An 18,883-nucleotide genomic window follows, 5' to 3' on the forward strand; every position below is an offset into this window, starting at 1 on the left:
TCGATATCGCTTTTTGCCCATTGGCCGTTATGATTTAAGATTGCAACTTTTTGTTGTGTTGGTCTATGTTTATTCTTTGCAGCTTTCCATAGGGAGTAATTAGAATAGATGGTTGGATTTAAATTTGCCAAGTAATTGTGAAAGGTTTGATTGTTGTGTTTTTTTGTCAATCTGCTCAGGTTTTTTGTAGCACAGTTTAACCTTCTTTTGTCCCGTGGCGATCGTGTTATTTGCCATTTTTTCCTTAATTTTCTTTTCTCTTTTATTTTATTTAAAATATATTGGGGGTATGCCGTTGCACCTTGGGGGATAATTACCTTCGGTGTACTATTCCAAGCAGCTAATTGAATTATTTTTGTGAAAACGTCTACTTCTTCTTCGATGTCTTCCTTGCTATTAATGGGTGAATGCTTAACTGAGTTCGTAATGAGATGTTTAAAATAGTCCCAGTCTGTATACTTATTAGTTAAGACGGCGCAGGATTGTTTAACATTAGGTTGGCTCGAATACGTCAGATAAATCGGAGAGTGATCAGAACTTAGTTCATGACCTTCTTCTATTATAAGTTTGGTTCGTTCGATTTTTCTAGTTACAAAAAAATCGATCACGTCAGGAATTTTCGAGATATCTGTGGGCCAATAAGTAGGTTTGCCAGTTGAAATTACTGCACAACCCGTATGCTGCAGTGCACGGTAGAGTTCTTTGCCCTTAGGCGTAGTTAGTCTAGAGCCCCACTGGATATTCTTCGCATTGAAGTCACCTCCCATCATAAACTTATGTTTGTGTGCGTTAATAAGTTCTTCATACTGTTTGGATTTTATGTTGTGCCTCGGTGGACTATATACAGATGTTATAGATAACGGTTCTGTTAAATATGTCTGATAAAATTTTTCGTTATTAAATTTTACACTCTTATAGCAATTGCATTTGAGTATCTGTGTGATAAATGTGTGTTGTATACTGTTATAGTACCTGCTTTCCGCATAGGCTATTATTGTTTGTTCAAAAATAATTCAAGTGAAATATTTGCCCATTTCGATACGAATCGATGCCAGAGAAAATTCAAGTGCACTAAAAATAAAATTTTGTTTACGTTTCAAATTTTTATTTTATTTTCCAATAGCAATAGCTGGAATAATGCTTGGAGTGGGATGTGTTCATGTAACTGAGCCAACAGTCCATTAAAATGTCAAAATGTGCAAGCAATCTAAGATTTTTGTTTATAAACAAAATGGGCGTTTTACTGCCATATTAAATATAAATAGAACCAAACAATGTTATTCATTATCCAAAAGTAATATTTGCTTCGATTTCGAGCATAAAAATGTATCGAAAGAGTGGAAAAAACTTTTCAGGGCAAAATTCATTCATAACTCATAGGCTACAATGAAGTGACAAAATTTCAAACTTTTTTGAATGCATGAAAAATGCAATTCATTAGAAACAAATGTTTACGATGTAGTCATAAAAATGTTGATAGTAGACTCCCCAAAATAATGACAGTATTTTTTTTTTTCATCCCCTTCTTCCTTAACCCGTGGAGAAAATTATTTTGAATGAAGAATCTGAGGCGTATGAGTTATAATAATATGCCACTACCCAGCGGAGCGTATGAGTGATACTCTAGCACACAGATGGGTAACAACACGCAACCGCGGGCATAGGAAAAACGAATAGTAACACACGTTTAGTGTAAGCAATTTCGTGTGGTTTCGTCGGTCGAGGTACAGTTGTTTATTTCATAGGATTTTGCCATTCTCAGAGAAGGCGTTAATCTCCTTTTTACACTACAAGACAGTTCCGGACCTGGTTGTTATTGCCCTTATGGCAATTTTACTGTCGGTAAAGATGTTCACACTCGACGTCCTCTCGTTAGTACGACACCGCTTCACGCATTCCGTGATTGCCCGGATCTCCGCCTGCAGGACCGTATTATGGTCAGGTAGTCTAAAACAGAACTCAGTCCCTGGGTTCTCAATGTAAACCCCCAGGCCCACTCTGTCCTCCAGCTTTGATCCATCCGTGTAACATGATCTTCCAGATGACAATACTAGGTTCCGTCAATCCAAGACCTTATGTTGGACTTTTTCTGCGTAATAATCCACCAAACTACTGAGGCGCAAGTAAGTATTGGTCTAATCACGCTCCTGTAGAGTCAGTGCACTATCCTCGGATTCAGGCCCCATTTCGAGCCTACGGCCCGTCTACATACACGAATCCGATATATATTTTCAAGGCCAACTCACTGAGTGGCCGCCCATCCCCCAAAACACCCCCCAAGCCGGTCATGTTATCCGACTATGGAAATATTGGGCTCAAACCAAAGATATTTGGGAGTAGACCACGTATCTGATATCAACATTAGGGACCAGCTGTCTGGGGGACGTCCCACCACCATTACAACCCCCAAATAGCACGTATTTGCTCACCAAGACAATTTGGGTCTTGAAGAGAGTGGAACTAAATATTTATAGTTTTTAGGACCAATACCCCAAACCGGACATATTTGCTGACTTTTGCAGTAAGGAGTTTAAATGAGATTAGAAAACGAATTTGACATCCAATTTTGAGGCAATATGGGGTTCAAATAAATGATATATAGATATATGAGAATAGATCACGTTGCTGATATATTCTCCGGGCTTAGTGTTTGGGGGACCATCCCAATCACCAAAACACCCCTAAATCGGGCATATTTACCGACCATATCAATGTGGAGCTTAAATGAAAGGTATTGGGGCGTAGAGCAAGAATTGATACCCACTTTCGGGACCATATTTCTTTCCTAAAATACCCCACAAACAGCAATTTTTTACTAACCATCGCAATATAACGGTCAAATGAAGCTATTTGGGAGTAGAATACGAATTTGATATCCAAATGTAGGACCATGTATTTAGGGCATCACCCCTTCCCCAAAACACCCCCCAAAGGGTAAACATTTTTCGATCATGCCAATATGTGGATCAAATGAAAGGTATTTGAGATTAGAAAACGAATTTGATTACCTATTTTGGGCCATGTGTTTGGGGAATGCCTCATTGTGTAAACTCCCCTAAACCAATGACAATATATGGTTTGAATAAATGGTATTTGAAATAAGAGCACGATGCTGATATTTTTCAGTCAAGCGATATACTATTCTCGTAGTATGGTATTTCACTAAAAGATCTTCGAAAATAAATATTCCAAGGAAACCGTTGTTCCATATAAAGTAAAAGAAGGCGCAGGGGAGCGGGCCCGGGTCAGCTAGTGTTTCATAAAGTTTCTGCTTCTCGAACGTAATTTTTCTATACTTCAACTATAGGATAACTTTGGACCACCCTCGTTTTCACAGCCCCTTAAGTTTTTAACTAAAATATTTTTGTATCTATTGAATTTAAATTTTCAGTTTTAAAGAATTTCCTACTTAATGTCGACTCCAGGTCAAGCTCATAGTGTTAGGTTGTCATTTTAAAAATATAGAAATACTAACAAAATCTTGAGTTGATATGAAAATATAGAACACAAATTTATTGATAATAACAACTGAATTCCATTAAAAAATATGCAAAATATTTTCAGTGTGATATCGTCGAATATCGTGAGTGAACATGTGAAAACACAGCCTTTTTCAAAAGATTAAAATTCAATTCCATATCAAAAAACAAACAAATTCCACAACAAGATAGCTCATAATTTTTAAAGTGCCAAATGTGATATTTAAAATAGCTAAAAAATCGTTTACACCATAGCTACACCATAAAACCGATAACACCATCCTCGACGTAGTTTTATGTATGGCACCATCAATTTTCTAGCAATTTGAGAAAATACGCACTTGGTATAACCGCAAAATTATTTTTAAAAAACGAATAAAATTAACTGCCTCAAATGTTAGAAGACGATAAAACCCGCAAGAATGCCATCATGGAGCTGATCAAGCGATACAAGGAGGGGAAGTTGACCACATCGCATGTGCGAAAACTGAACAGTAGGTATTCTTCTTGTTGTGTGTACATGCCAACGCTCACCTAAAATATTTAATCCCTCATGTATTTGTTGATAAATAATTGTTTTTTGTGCACCCCAAAAGCCGGTAAATTGTTTTTCATTCTACGATAAAAAGTACAAAAGCCCGTGTACAAGGCATAAATTTGGCTAATGACATGCTAGAGATATAAATGTTTGCGCACATTGTTACGCTGCGGAGGTCAGTTGGGGGTTTAGCACTTCTAATTGTTAATTACACACATTTCCATTTGATAACAACTTTGGGACTGTCTTTGGCGCAACTGTGAATAACAGCCACAAGGGTGAAATATTTTGTCATGCATAGTTTCTTAAAAAATGAGTGTTTTATCCTTTGTCTCAGAACGGATTTTTTTATCCGGTTTTGTAATAGCACATGTGCCATGAGGGGTGGCAAATTTCAGGCCGTACTTTTTTTTGATAAATCGGTCTCTTCGTCTTGCCTGAAAGAAGAAGAAGAGGCCGATTTATGTGTTGAGCCGGAGTTTTTTTTTTCAAGTATGTTCAAGATCGAAACTTATTGGAATATAGGAGCAATATAGACTGATCTACAGATTTAGGATTTAGGACCCAAAGGGTACTTTTTGATGTAGTTAGTTCAGGTTTAAGTGGCAGTCTGCAATCAGGCTGACTTAGACGTTTTCGCCCATTGTGATACCACAGGAACAGGAAAAGGCAGAAGCCTTCTAGTTCTTACCGTTGAACCACCCAGATAGCTTAAAAAAGCCGAAGTCTAGATAGGGCCACATCATTTTGGGGTGTTCACAACCCGAACTTTGTGCCCATGTGTTATTCGTTGCCTCTTGGGTTAAAGACTTAGCCTACACAGAAAAATATATCGAGAAAATTTTTATACCCACCACCATAGGATGGGGGTATACTAATCTAGTCATTCCGATTGTAAAACCTCCAAATATAGATCTAGGACCCTATAAAGTATATTGGTCGCCTCGACATCCTGAGTCGATCAAGCCATGTCCGTCCCTCCGTCCGGCCGTCTGTCGAATTCACCATAGCGGTCGAACGCATTAAGCTAGCCGCTTGAAATTTTGCGTAGATACTAAGTATTGATGTAGGTTATTAGGGATTGCAAATGAGTCATATCGGTCCAGATTTGGATATAGATCCCATATACACCGATCTTCCGATTTGACTTCTTGAGCCCTTGGAAGCATCAATTTTCATTCGATTTTTCGGAAAATCTGCATGTGGTGTTCTGTTGTGACTTCCAACAACTTTGCCAAGTACGGTCTATAACCTGAAATAGTTTCCATATAAACCGATCTCCCGAATTGACTTCTTGAGCCCCTGGGAACCGCATTTTTGTCTGAAATTTGGCTGAAATTTTGCACGTAGTGTTCTTTTATAACTCTCAACAACTGTGCCAAAACGGTGTATAACCAGATATAGCTCCCATATTTTAGCAGAAATATGGTGGTGGGTTGCCAAGATTCGACCCGGCCGAATTTATCACGCTTTTACTTGTTTACTTGGCGGACCCCCCGCCTTATCCTAATTTTCAGAAACGCCAGATCTCGGAGATGGGAGGTGTATAGTACCCTAAAAATAAAAATTTGGTATCTAAATTTCGGATGGGGTACCTAGGGGGGTCGCCCTACCCTAAAACCTACCAAACATACATTTAGACCAATCACGACAATATGCGACTCAAATGAAAGGTATTTAGGATAAGAAAACGTATCTGATATCCAATTGTCGGACCAGGTGTTAGGGGGACCACCCCAACCCCCAAAACACCTCTAAATCGGACATATTTACCGACCATGGCAATATGGGACTCAAATGAAAGGTATTTGCGAGTAGAATACGAATCTAATATCCAAATATGAGACCACGTATCTGGGTCTACCCCTTCCCCAAAACACCCCCCAAACAGGACTTATTTACAGACCATGGGAATATGGGGTTTAAATAAAAAGTATTTAAGTGTAGAATTCAAATCTGATATCAAAATATGGGACCAAGTGTTTTGGGGCCGCCTCTCCCCAAAAACATCCCCAAAGGGGACAAATTTACGACCGCAAGAATATGGGGCTCAAATGAAAGGTCTTTGGGAGTAAATCACGAATCTGATATCAATATTCGGGAAAAGTGTGTATGGGGCCACCCATGAGATTAGAAAATGAATTTGATATCCTATTTTGAAGCCAATGGCAAATAAATGATATATAGTTACATGGGAATAGAGCACGTTGCTGTAATATTTTCCGGGCTTTGTGTTTGGGCGACCACCCCAATCTCCAAAACACCCCTAAATCGGCCATATATACCGACCATGTCAATGTGGAGCTTAGATGAAAGGTATTGGGGGGTAGAGCAAGAATTGATACCCACTTTCGAGACCAATTTTCTGGGGGTATACCACTTTCCCAAAATACCCCACAAACAGCAATTTTTTTTACTGACTATCGCAATATGGGGCTCAAATAAAGGTATTTAGGAGTAGAATACGAATTTGATATCCAAATGTAAGACCATGTATTTAGGGCATCACCCCTTAACCAAAACACCCCCCAAAGGGTAAAAATTTTTCGACCAAGCCAATATGTGGCTCTAATGAAAGGTATTTGAGATTAGAAAACGTATTTGAAAACCTATTTTGGGGCCATATGTTTGGGGGACACCTCATCCTTTAAACTCCCCTAAGCCAATGGCAATATGGGGTTTAAATAAATGGTATTTGAGAGAAGAGCACGGTGCTGATATTTTTTCAGGGCCAAGTGTTTGGGGGACCACCTCAATCCCGAAAACAACCCTTAAATCAGACATCATGAGAATATCGGGCTGAAATAAAGTATTTCAAGAATGGAGTACACTTTACATCCAAACTTAAATTCGTAGATCAATAAAGATCACATGGGATTCAGATAAAGGCACTTCTATTGTTAAAATGTTAGTCAAGCGATATACTATTTTCGTAGCATGGTATTTCACTAAAAGCTCTTTATTTGTCGAAAATAAATATTCCAAGAAAAATTTAGTTCCATATAAAGTAAAAGAAGGCGCAGCGGAGCGGCTAGTATTGTATCTTATGGTAGTATTGATGCCTTGAAACTCCATTTCCTTCATCGTAGGTTTTACATTACTGAAAGTACTCTTAATGTCAAGAAATGCTACAATTGTATATTCCTTGACAGCGAGAGAAACCTTTATGCAGGCGGTTTCAATGGATTTACCTTTACTAAGGGGTGATTTTTAAGAGGTATAGAAAAGATTTTCAAAAAAAAAAAAAAACAAAAAGTTCAAAAAAATTATGAAAATTTTGAATCGATAATACACTCAATATAATTTAATGTTTGAAGATTATTTCATGAAAATGTCCAATTTTGGCATGATGTTTCCAAAATTTTGGCCAGTATTTCAATGAAGCGGGCTTGTCTGTATAGACATGAGCTTAAACATTGCTCTACAAACAATAGTCTAAAGACGGTCAATCGCTCGATCTAGGCGGCCAATTGATCGGTCCCGAACGTGAAATAAAATGTTCACCGAATTCCCCTCTCAATAAGTCCATTGTTACGCGTGCTATCGGATACAGCTTTGTTTTTCAAACGGTGATACATCACCAGGGCCTGACGAGAGTTTCCCGGGAAATGTTTATCTGTGTTCTCCACTCCACATAGTTAGACATGCTCTTGCTCAATTTTGTTGTAGGGTATGCCAGAAAACATTTTTTAATTCGTTGATTTGAATTAGAATATCTTCTCATACTAAAATTTGAGTGGCCCAAATGTATAGCAACTTCGATTTTCTCATGTCCATTAGTTGCCTTAAAATAAATTGTAGACTTTAAAATCTAGAAATTATTTAATCTATTAACAGGTTTACTACAATAAAGCATCTTCAATCATGCCACTCCACGCCAAGATTAAAAGCTTAAACATTTTTAAATGTGCTAATTTAAATAAAAACACACAAATATTGACTTGACACAGTATTTACAAATGTCACATTGTTTATGGCCGAACAACTAACTGGTTTTATCGAAAATTTTCCTACTTTAAAACTATTTAACGCATTTTTCTATGGAAGAATTTGTTGTGTTCCAGTCACAGTCTCAAAATAAAAGACACATTGAACTTTGCCAGAGAAATTATTAGTTTTAATTTTAATATGAACTTTTTTTTTTCTGAAAGTAAATACAAATATGTGGGATGGGCAATGGGTTTGTCTGCATTTCCATATGGTGTTCGATATAAAAATCTAAAAAATAAACTCTCGCATACCATACGAGAGAAAAAAATGCAAACATATAAAAACATTTTGCTATTGTTGTATGCAAATAAATACCATAAATTGTGAATAGTGTTAAATAATTTCTAATTCTGTTTCAATAACAAAAAATCTCCAGCGAATGCCCTATGTTCGGCACTATGCGGTGAGTAAGTAAAGACAAGGATACATTGAATTATGGACGAGGAATATGTTATGCTTGACATTTTTAATCTCATACTCATGGCCACTTCAAACTAATAACTGGCAATAGCCTTTGCCCGTAGGCAGAGTTGGAAAGATGTGCGATGATATGGCATTAACTACCCGAATTATCAGATCATCTGCCATCGTTTATGGTCGATGATTTCGAACTCGTAACTGGTCATTATACATAAAATAATGATGTGACCTCCTGTCTGGCAGTGGCCCAAACTGGTAAACACTTGATTAGCATGTGCGAACCATTGTCACGAGCAAGTAATTTAAGTCAATGATGTCAAACAATAAAAACAATAAATCGAATTTATGGTCATTCGGTTAAGTTTCAAAGGAGGCCCGGGAAACGTGAGCGATATCAATTGGTGCTTAGAAAACGTGTTGTCAAGAATAGTTGCTTAGCAATTGCCAAATAGAATTATGCTGAAAATGGAAGTGTCATTATTCTATGTATATATTTCTACTACTAAAGGATGAAGTGTGGGGGCGATGATCAAGGGAACCAATGTGGTAGATACTCTATTGTCTCCAGCTGACGCCATCACTCGCTTTTAAACTCGTTCTAGTGACTTCAAATCTCCTGCCCCCTACATGGGCATTATACTCTATCCTCGATCGGATAGAGGTAGTGTGTACATTAAAATATAGGAAACAATTGAGAGAGTGCTAAGTTCGGCCGGGCCGAATCTTATCTTTAAGGCAAACAAAGAATTATGGAAGAATAATATTGGAGATATATCAAGTTATAGTCCGATTCGGACCATAAGTAAATTGAATGTTGAAGACCATAGTAGAAGAAGAAGAAGGACAAGAATTGCGTCTTGTAGAGGCTCAAGAAACATATTCGGGAGATCGGTTTATATGGGAGCTGTATCAGGCTATAGATCGATTAAGATCATATTGGACATATATGTTGAAGGCCGTTGCACAAAATTTCAGCCAAATCGGATAAGAATTGCGCCCTCCAGAGGGTTTAGAAGTCAAGATTCCAGATCGGTTTATATGACAGCTATATCAGGTTATTTATCGATTAATCGCATATCTATCGCAGTTGTTGAAAGTCATACTAAAATACTTCATGGTAAATTTCAGCGCCCTCTAGTGGTTCAAAAAATCAACATGTAAGATCGGTTTATTTGGCAGCAATATCGGGCTATAGACCGATTTAAACCATATTTGGCACTGTTGTTAAAAGTCATAACAAACAATTTCATGCAAAATTTCAGCCAAATCGGATGAGAATTGCGCCCTCTATTGGCTCAAGAAGTCAAGATCGGTATATATGGCAGCTATATAAAGTTATGACCGATTTCAACCATACTTAGCACAGTTGTTGGAAGTCACAAAACACTTGATGCAAAATTTCAGCCAAACTGGATGAGAATTGCGCCCTCCAGTAGCTCAAGAAATTCAGATCCAAAATCGGTTAATATGACAGTTATATCAGATAATGAACCGATTTGAACCATACTTATCGCAGTTGTTGGAAGTGACAACAAATCACCACGTGCAAAATCTCAGCCAAATCGGATAAGAATGGCGCCCTCTAGATGCTCAAGAAGTCAAGACCCAAGATCGGTTTATGTGGCAGTTATATCAAAACATGGACCGATTTGGCCCATTTACAATCCCAACCGACCTACACTAATAAGCAGTATTTGTGGAAAATTTCATGGGGCTAGCTTTACTCATTCGAAAGTTAGCGTGTTTTCGACAGACGGACGGACATGGCTAGATCGACTTAAAATGTCACGGCGATTATGAATATATTGCCCAAAAAGTAATTGCGGATTTTTTAAAAGAAAGTAAATGCATTTTTAATAAAACTTAGCATGAACTTTAATCAAATATTCTTTTTTATACCCTCCACCATAAGATGGGGGGTATACTAATTTCGTCATTCTGTTTGTAACTACTTGAAATATTCGTCTGAGACCCCATAAAGTATATATATTCTTGATCGTCGCGACATTTTATGTCGATCTAGCCATGTCCGTCCGTCTGTCTGTCGAAAGCACGCTAAATTCCGAAGGAGTAAAGCTAGCCGCTTGAAATTTTGCACAAATACTTCTTATTAGTGTAGGTCGGTATTGTAAATGGGCCATATCGGTCCATGTTTTGATATAGCTGCCATATAAACCGATCTTGGGTCTTGACTTCTTGAGACTCTAGAGTGCGCAATTCTTATCCGATTGGAATGAAATTTTGCACGACGTGTTTTGCTATGATATTCAACAACTGTACCAAGTATAGTTCAAATCGGTTCATAACCTGATATAGTTGCCATATAAACCGATCTTGGGTCTTGATTTCTTGAGCCTCTAGCGTGCGCAATTCTTATCCGATTGAAATGAAATTTTGCACGACGTGTTTTGTTATTATATCCAACAACTGTGCCAAGTATGGTTCAAATCGGTTTATAACCTGATATAGCTGCCATATAAATCGATCTTGGGTCTTGACTTCTTGAGCCTCTAGAGGGGGCAATTCTTATCCGATTGGAATAGAATTTCGCACGACGTGTTTTTTTATGATACCCAACAACTGTGCCAAGTATGGTTCAAATCGGTTCATAACCTGATATAGCTGCCATATAAACTGATCTTGGGTCTTGATTTCTTGAGCCTCTAGAGGGCACAATTCTTATCCGATTTGAATGACAACCTCTGCCAAGTGTGGTTTAAATCGGTCTATAACCTGATATAGCTGTCATATAAACAGATCTGGGGATTTGACTTCTTGAGCTTCTAGAGGGCGCAATTCCTATCCGATTTGGCTGAAATTTTGCATGACGTATTTTATTTTTACTTTCAACAACTGTGTCGAATAAGGTTCAAATCGGTTCATAACCTGATATAGTTGCCATATAAACCGATCTGGGGTCTTGACTTCTTGACCCCTAGAGGTCGCAATTATTATCCGATATGCCTGAAATTTTGTACGACGGATCCTCTCATGACCATCAACAAACGTGTTTATTATGGTCTGAATCGGTCTATAGCCCGATACAGATCCCATATAAATCGTTCTCTCTATTTTATTTCGTGAGCCCCAATGGGCGCAATTCTTATACGAATTGGCTGAAATTTTACACAGGTCTCCAACATATAATTTAATTGTAGTCCTGATCGGACCATATCTTGATATTGTTTTAATAGCAGAGCAACTCTTTTCTTATATCTTTTTTTGCCTAAGAAGAGATGCCGGAAAAAGGACTCGACAAATGCGATCCATGGTGGAGGGTATATAAGATTCGGCCCGGCCGAACTTGGCACGCTTTTACTTGTTTACACTTTTTTTCTAAAACAAGCTAAAAGTAACAACTGATAACTGACAGAAGAAAGAATGCAATTACAGAGTCACAAGCTGTGAAAAAATTTGTCAATGTCGACTATATGAAAAATCCGCAATTACTTTTTGGGCAACCCAATATATACTTTATGGGGTCTTAGGTGCATATTTCGAGGTGTTGTTACCCCCATCCTATGGTGGAGTGTATAAAAACTGGGTACGTTTTGCACTGCTTACGAAAGTCCTAATACTTGAATACTTCTTTCGACACTTTGAAAGAATGTGTTGACTAAGGGTCATCACATTGTATCTTCATGCCCACAACATCGAGAATATCTGATTGCTCAATGGCCATACTATCAATAGATATTTACAATTGCAGTGGGTCAGCGAATGGTTTTTAATTAAAAACACAGCAGTGCATCTTCAGTACATTTAAACCGTTTCCTTCATTTTATCCCATTCGGAAATACCCTGTAAATTCTTACAGCGTGTCTCATTCATAATTTGTTTTTTTTCTAATGCCAGAGATTGCTGTCATCCGTTAAAGAGTAGATTGGACTCGTAGTCTGACTTAAGAGATTGCCATTGAAAATAATAAAATGAGAAGGGGAAACGTTAGAGACTTGTAACACTTGAAAGGAGGCCAAGAGAAGCTGTGGACATGAATACCCACAGCCAAAACGATTTCATTTATTTATCCTTCATTTTATTTATTTGCTTAAATATTAGCCAAGCCCTATATACCAAAACTCACCTTCTTAGATTATACCCCAAAGTCCTTATGGTGGTCCAGTCTGATACCATCCGTATAGAATTCTACACCATAATTGGTCTTACAACTATCGTATACCGCCAATGCATGATACGCCGTTTGGGCCCCAAACTTTTGCCAATGACCCCTCTTGCAGGTGTATCAAGCAAGAGTTGTCTTTTTCGCCATTTCCAAAATTTTGAATTTAAAATTGGATTTCCCGCCCAGAACATTCTCTCCTTGGTTCTTTAATGGATTAACGCCATAACCACTTATCGGAGTCAACTCGCCGTCGTACGTAGTGCTTATTGAAGTATATCCCTAAAAATCCCTGTATACTTTCGTTCCAGGACGTAGCAAGGGCCCGAGGCCAAAATATTTTAATTTTAATACATATCTCTAAATTTGACTTATAGTTTTCCTAAAACAAAATCCTGACTACGTCCCTGCTTTCCCTTAACCGCAATAGTCACGTCATCACTAAAGGCGATCACTTTTTTGCAGATATTAAAATATATGGTAGCTGACACAAAGTGTAACCTAGTTCACCCAGATATATCCTTCAATTGAGTTAATTTAAAAAGAAATTATACGTGATGAAGTTCAAGCTTAATAGTGTGATTTCGTTACTAGCTTTTGTTGCCGAAATCAAACACCTCAAAGCGAACAAAATGTTGAGGTATCGGAGCATGAATCGTTTTCATGACACTGTTTCCAATTTTCCAATTGAGAAATTCGTAAACTCCCAAAATGATCATGTTTACTTAACCCAGCGCACGTATGAGAATTTGAGCCTACGAAAGGCCACAAGAAGTTATTTTCTATCTCAAGTGATGGTATGGGCTGCAACAGCCGATTGCCGCTCCCAACATCGTTTTCATTAAGCATGGCATCGAAGTAAATACGACTTAGGGAAAACACTTTGGAGCCGTGGGCACGCAAAAATTTCGGTTGTTGACCATGGATGTACCAAAAAGACTTGGCTCCGTCACATAAACCACCAAAATACCGGCAGATTACATTCGTGTAGCACGTAACTCGTTTTTATACCAACTCTGTGCAATAGTCAAGGCAAAAGTTGGCCATGTCGAGCAAATGAGAATAGACTCAAATACAATTTTGTTATTTGAATCAATAACAAATATTTTCACACAAAACAAAATTTGGTCGTATGAATTGGTAACACTTCGTGTCAACTACCCTGTACATTGTTAATAGCTGTATTCCAAAGTGAGAGTCCACTATCCCATCTATGTAGATGTCCAGATCCCAAGCTTTCCGTAATACTTCCAAGTTCTTGACTAGGTTGATTAGTTCGGTTTTTGAAAACCGGGTTTTCGGTTTTTTAACTCAATATGCTAAGCGGTTTTTGAATATTGCCATTATTCGGTTATTTGATAAATCGGTTTCTTGCCAAAAATAACCGGTTTCTCACTAATGGTTCATTTCTAAGCATATTTTGTGGTAATTATCAGTTTCATTTCATTGAAATTTTGTCAAAATATTTCCCTGAGTTTAGGGTCTTAGGGCTTGGCTAATATTTGAGCAAAAAAAAAAAAAAAAAATAAATAAAAGGGATGTGCAGATCGACCTTTGCTAGTTTTTGGAATAGTTCGAAAACCGGTTTTAGGAAGAAGCCGATTTATTGATCACCCTTGTTCATGACGGACTGTTGTCGAGACAGACGATCTCTAGGAATATTCGCCCTAAAAACCTCTACTAAGAGTGCGGGAGCAACACATGGAACATAAGAACATATTTTCGGATTTCTCGGAAATGGGACCTTCCTTATAAGCTTCGAAGACTTTTTCGACTCAATTACTACGATTATGGAGGATAAATAAATGAAATCATTTTGGCTGTGGGTATTTATGTCCGCAGCTTCTCTTGGCCTCCCGATTACTGTAGTATATATCAGGAGGATATCCTTGCAATTAAAGAAGTGATGAAATGGCTAAGATCTAAGCCATAACGACTAATGATTATTTTCTCAGATTAATAAATATTTTCTCAGGCAGCTATATGGGAAACGTGTTTCTTAATTGAAAAACAGTCTTTGACTGTTGCAGATATCGAGATGGCTGAACAGAGGTCTCAATCATCTGTCTAATCGGAAAACATGTCAGCAGACTGAAGGTTGTAGGTAACGATTTCTGCAGAAGCTGTGAGGACATCGAGAAAGAGGGGACTATAGAACATCTGCTGTGTATGTCCCGCTCTGGCAAACAGAAGGCGCCGCACTTTAGGTTCTCATATCTTTGAAGAATTGCCTGAATTAGAGCATGTAAACATTATGAAGTTGTTAGGATTTGGATGGTTCAATGGTAGGAAGTAGAAGGCATCTTCCTTCTTCTGCTCCTGTGGTATCACAACGTAAAACAAGTAAATGCGTGCTAAGTTCAGCCAGGCCGAATCTTAAGAACCCGCCACCATGGATTCAGCTAAAAATGTGTACAAACTAAATTCAGTTGAAGGGCATAATTTTATTCTACAATACCAAATTTCTGTCAAACCGGCAAAAATTAAAGCTTCCAGGAACCAAACAAGGATAATCGAGAGACTGGTTTACATGGGAGCTATATTAGGGTATAGAGTGATTCTAACCGTATTTGGCACAATTGTTGGAAGTCATAAGAGAACACTGCATGCAAAATTTCAGCCAAATCGGACAAAAATTGCAGCTTGTAAGGGCTCAAGAAGTTAAATCGGGAGATCGGTTTATATGAGAGCGATATCAGGTTATTGGAAGTCATAAGTGAACACTATGTGCAAAATTTAAGCCAAATCGGACAAAATTTGTGGCTTCCGGGGGCTTAAGAATTCAAATCGGGAGATCGGTTTATATGGGAAATATATCTAAATCTGAACCGATGTAGCCCATTTGCAATCCTTAATGACCCACATCAATCGTAAGTATCTATGCCAAATTTTAAGCGGCTAGCTTTAGGCGCTCAACCGCGATCGTGATGTCGACATGGCTTTGTTCGATTTATTTCGAGTTTTCTCAGAGATCGCACTATTCGAGTCGTTATAGATAGCTTCTCATCCAATGGGCACAAATTGACCACAGCTGTACCCCAGGTCTCTGTTCTTTCTCCTTCTCTTTTTCTAATTTTCATCAAAGATCTGTTGGGTCAGACATTGAATCCGATCTACTCATTTGCGGATGACAGTAATCTCTGTCATTCGTACTCATTCGACCATAGGCCAAGTCTTCGAGAGATTGAGGACAAGAGGCGGGTTATGGACGATACACTCTGTCAGGATTTGCTGGCCATTTCTGAGTGGGGTCGAATGAATCGAGTAGATTTTAATGCACGGAAGGCTCAGTACTGCTTGTTGTCACACAAACGATTCGCTGACCCATTACGATCATCTTTGTCAATCAACGGTGAAGATGTTGAGCAATCAGAAGCTCTTGATGTTCTGGGCATGAAAATACAAAGTGATGTCCGTTGGGCTAAACATGTATTCGAAGTGTGGAAAGAAGCATTCAAGTGTTTAGGCTTCCTTAAACGGTGTAAGAATTACTTCACTCCGTCTGATCTTCTTAACATCTACACCACTTTCATAAGGCCGAATATGGAGTACAACTCACATGTATGGGCTGGAGCTTCAAAATCATCCCTGGAGCTACTGGACCGTGTACAGAGGAGAGCGATGGCGTTGATTGGGGACAGTGGGGTATCCAACTCTATTGCCTCACTTCATCATCGTCGCAATGTGGGTTGTTTGACGTTGTTCTATCGGTACTTTCATGGTGCGTGTTCGTTTTATATTCGTCTTCTTATTCCAGATGTAAGGATGTATGTCAGGGATACTAGACATGCCAGGAACTCACACCCGTTTGTAATTGATTGGCCAGCAGACCGCACTATGCATTATAAAGAGAATTCTTATTTCGCCCGAACCGTTCGTATGTGGAATCGACTTCCGGCTAATGTTTTTCCCACCCACTTTGACATCCAAAGATTTAAGACAAATGTCAATGAGCACTACATCCTTTTCCCCCTCTCCAATTCCTAATTTCCTCTCGCCAACGTAATGCACTGCATTCATAGGGGACATGCCCTGCCTGTTGGCCGACAAAAAAAAAACATGAAATGTTGAAAGATTTTAACGTTATAAGACAATTAATGAGCACCCGGTAGCTGAGTTGGTAACGAGTTCAAACTGACAGTTCAATTTCCACCAGAGCTTTTGGTCTGTTTGCTACTGTGGTATCACAACGGCCGAACATTGTCTAAGTGAGTATAATTTTCAGACTGCCACCTTACCTAACATAAGACAATTAATGGTATATTTCTGTTCTAATGAAGATACAATAGAATTTGGCAATTCTGAGAACTTCAACTCGTCTCTCTCTCTCCCACTCTTTTGTAAGTCATGTTCATTTGTTGTAATTAATAAAAGTGTTTGTCTGTCTACCCACCCAGTTCGGCTGATATAGAGGTATTGTTAGAGTTAATATTTAATGTTGGCTTAATCATCCGAGGCCGGTGTAATGCGTAGCAAGATTAAATCAATCTACGACGCTAACAAATATTTTCTATAGGCAAATATTGGGGTGCCTCATAATCTGGTGGCAAACGCTTTAATGCCAATGACTTTGTTGTCGATATAAATCGTACCAGAATGATAACGCTCTTTTTTTAGTTTCGGAAAATGTTTATATTTTTTTTTTTAATTTTCATGTTAATCTTATGCGAGTATTCAACCAATTGTTTGTTGTGGGGCTCCCAATGTAGCTGACGGCGCTGCATAAATTTATTTATTATTAAAAATGTTCAATAGTTTGCATGGGCACCTTAAATTCTACGATTTGATCATAGAGTGATGTCATGGGACTCGCTCAAAAAAGAGAATCTCATTCAAAAACATTCCACCATGCATGGCTGGGTGAACAGATAGATGGACAAAAGAATAAAAAAAATTATTTTTGTGTTTGTTTTTGACTTGGTTGGTTTTGATATATCTTTTGTTGGTTTATGAATGTTTTATTTTGTTAATGGTACATGTGATGATCATAACTTTTGTTTGGCTTTTCGAAATATTAAAAAGCATTCGTCATGTTTAGGAATATGTGAGTGTATTAGGACAAATCGAAAACATGGACTGCTAATTTTTAAAAACGCCAAACCTATGATTTAAGCCAAAATTTGTTTTCGCAGTCGTTTAACTCATGGAAACAGCCTCCAAACTGACATCTGACACGATCAGGACTATAGGAATAACAAGTAAAAGCGTGCCTAGTTCGGCCGGTCCAAATCTTATATACCCTCCACCATGTATCGCATTTGTCAAGTTCTTTGGCCAATATCTCTTTATAGGCAAACAAAAGATAATGGATAAGAATTGCAATGCGATACTTGATTTGGCTGTTGGACACCAAAGTGGAATTCATTGTGAAAATTTCAGCCAAATTGGATAAGAATTGCTCCCTCTAGAAGCTTAAGAAATGTAGTCGGGAGATCGGTTTATATGGGAGCTATAGTCAAGATCCGAAATCGGTTTTTATGGGAGACTAGCTGATCCGGGCCCGCTCCGCTGCGCCTTATTTTTACTTTATATGGAACAAAACTTTCCTTGGAATATTTATTTTCGACAAATAAAGAGCTTTTAGTGAAATACCATGCTACGAAAATAGTATATCGCTTGACTAACAGTTTAATAATATAAGTGCCTTTATCTGAATCCCATATGATCTTTATTGGTCTATGAATTTAAGTTTGGATGTAAGATGTACTCCATTCTTAAAATACTTTATTTCAGACCGATATTCTCATGATGTCTGATTTAGTGGTGTTTTCGGGGGTGAGGTGGTCTCCCAGACACTTGGCCCTAAAAAAATATCATCATCGTGCTTTTTTTTTAAATACCATTTATTTCAAACTCATATTGCCTTTGGTTTAAGGGGAGTTTACACGATGAGGCTTTCCTAAACATATGGCCCCAAAGTTGTTTATCAAATTAGTTTTCTAATCTCAAACACCTTCCATTTGAGCCTCATATTGGCATGGTCGAAAAATGTTTACCCTTTGGGGGGGTGTTTTGGGGAAGGGGTGATGCCCTTAATACATGGTCCTGCATTTGGATATGAAATTCGTATTCTATTCCCAAATACCTTTATTTGAGCCCCATATTGCAATGGTCAGTAAAAAATTGCTGTTTGTGGGGTATTTTGGGAAAGCGGTATACACTCAGAAAATTGGTGCCGAAAGTGGGTATAAATTCTTGCTCTACACTCCCAATGCCTTTCATTTAAGCTCCACATTGACATGGTCGGTAATTACGCCCGATTTAGGGGTGTTTTGAGGATTGGGGTGGTCCCCCAAACACGAAGCCACGAAAATAAATCAGCAACGTGCTTAATTC

General features: G+C 38.2%; 1 protein-coding gene across 13 annotated transcripts in view; it reads left to right on the top strand.

Moving 5' to 3' along the window:
- The window catches only part of LOC106085913 (uncharacterized), an 81,006-nt gene that overhangs the window by 41,229 nt on the left and 20,894 nt on the right, over positions 1-18,883 (top strand). For 4 of the 13 annotated variants that reach the window (XM_013250390.2, XM_013250389.2, XM_013250391.2 and 1 more), the window contains exon 2: positions 3,565-3,973. The exons of 4 other annotated variants lie outside the window; for them this stretch is intronic. In XM_013250390.2, the coding sequence (XP_013105844.1) occupies positions 3,874-3,973 (100 nt within the window). In that variant the 5' untranslated portion in view covers positions 3,565-3,873. Of the gene's footprint in view, positions 1-3,564; positions 3,974-16,622; positions 16,756-18,883 lie in introns of those variants that run through there. 5 more of the 13 variants (XM_013250392.2, XM_059364003.1, XM_013250393.2 and 2 more) reach the window with 3 other exon arrangements.

Source organism: Stomoxys calcitrans, chromosome 2 (assembly GCF_963082655.1).
Source record: "Stomoxys calcitrans chromosome 2, idStoCalc2.1, whole genome shotgun sequence".
NCBI lineage: Eukaryota > Metazoa > Arthropoda > Insecta > Diptera > Muscidae > Stomoxys > Stomoxys calcitrans.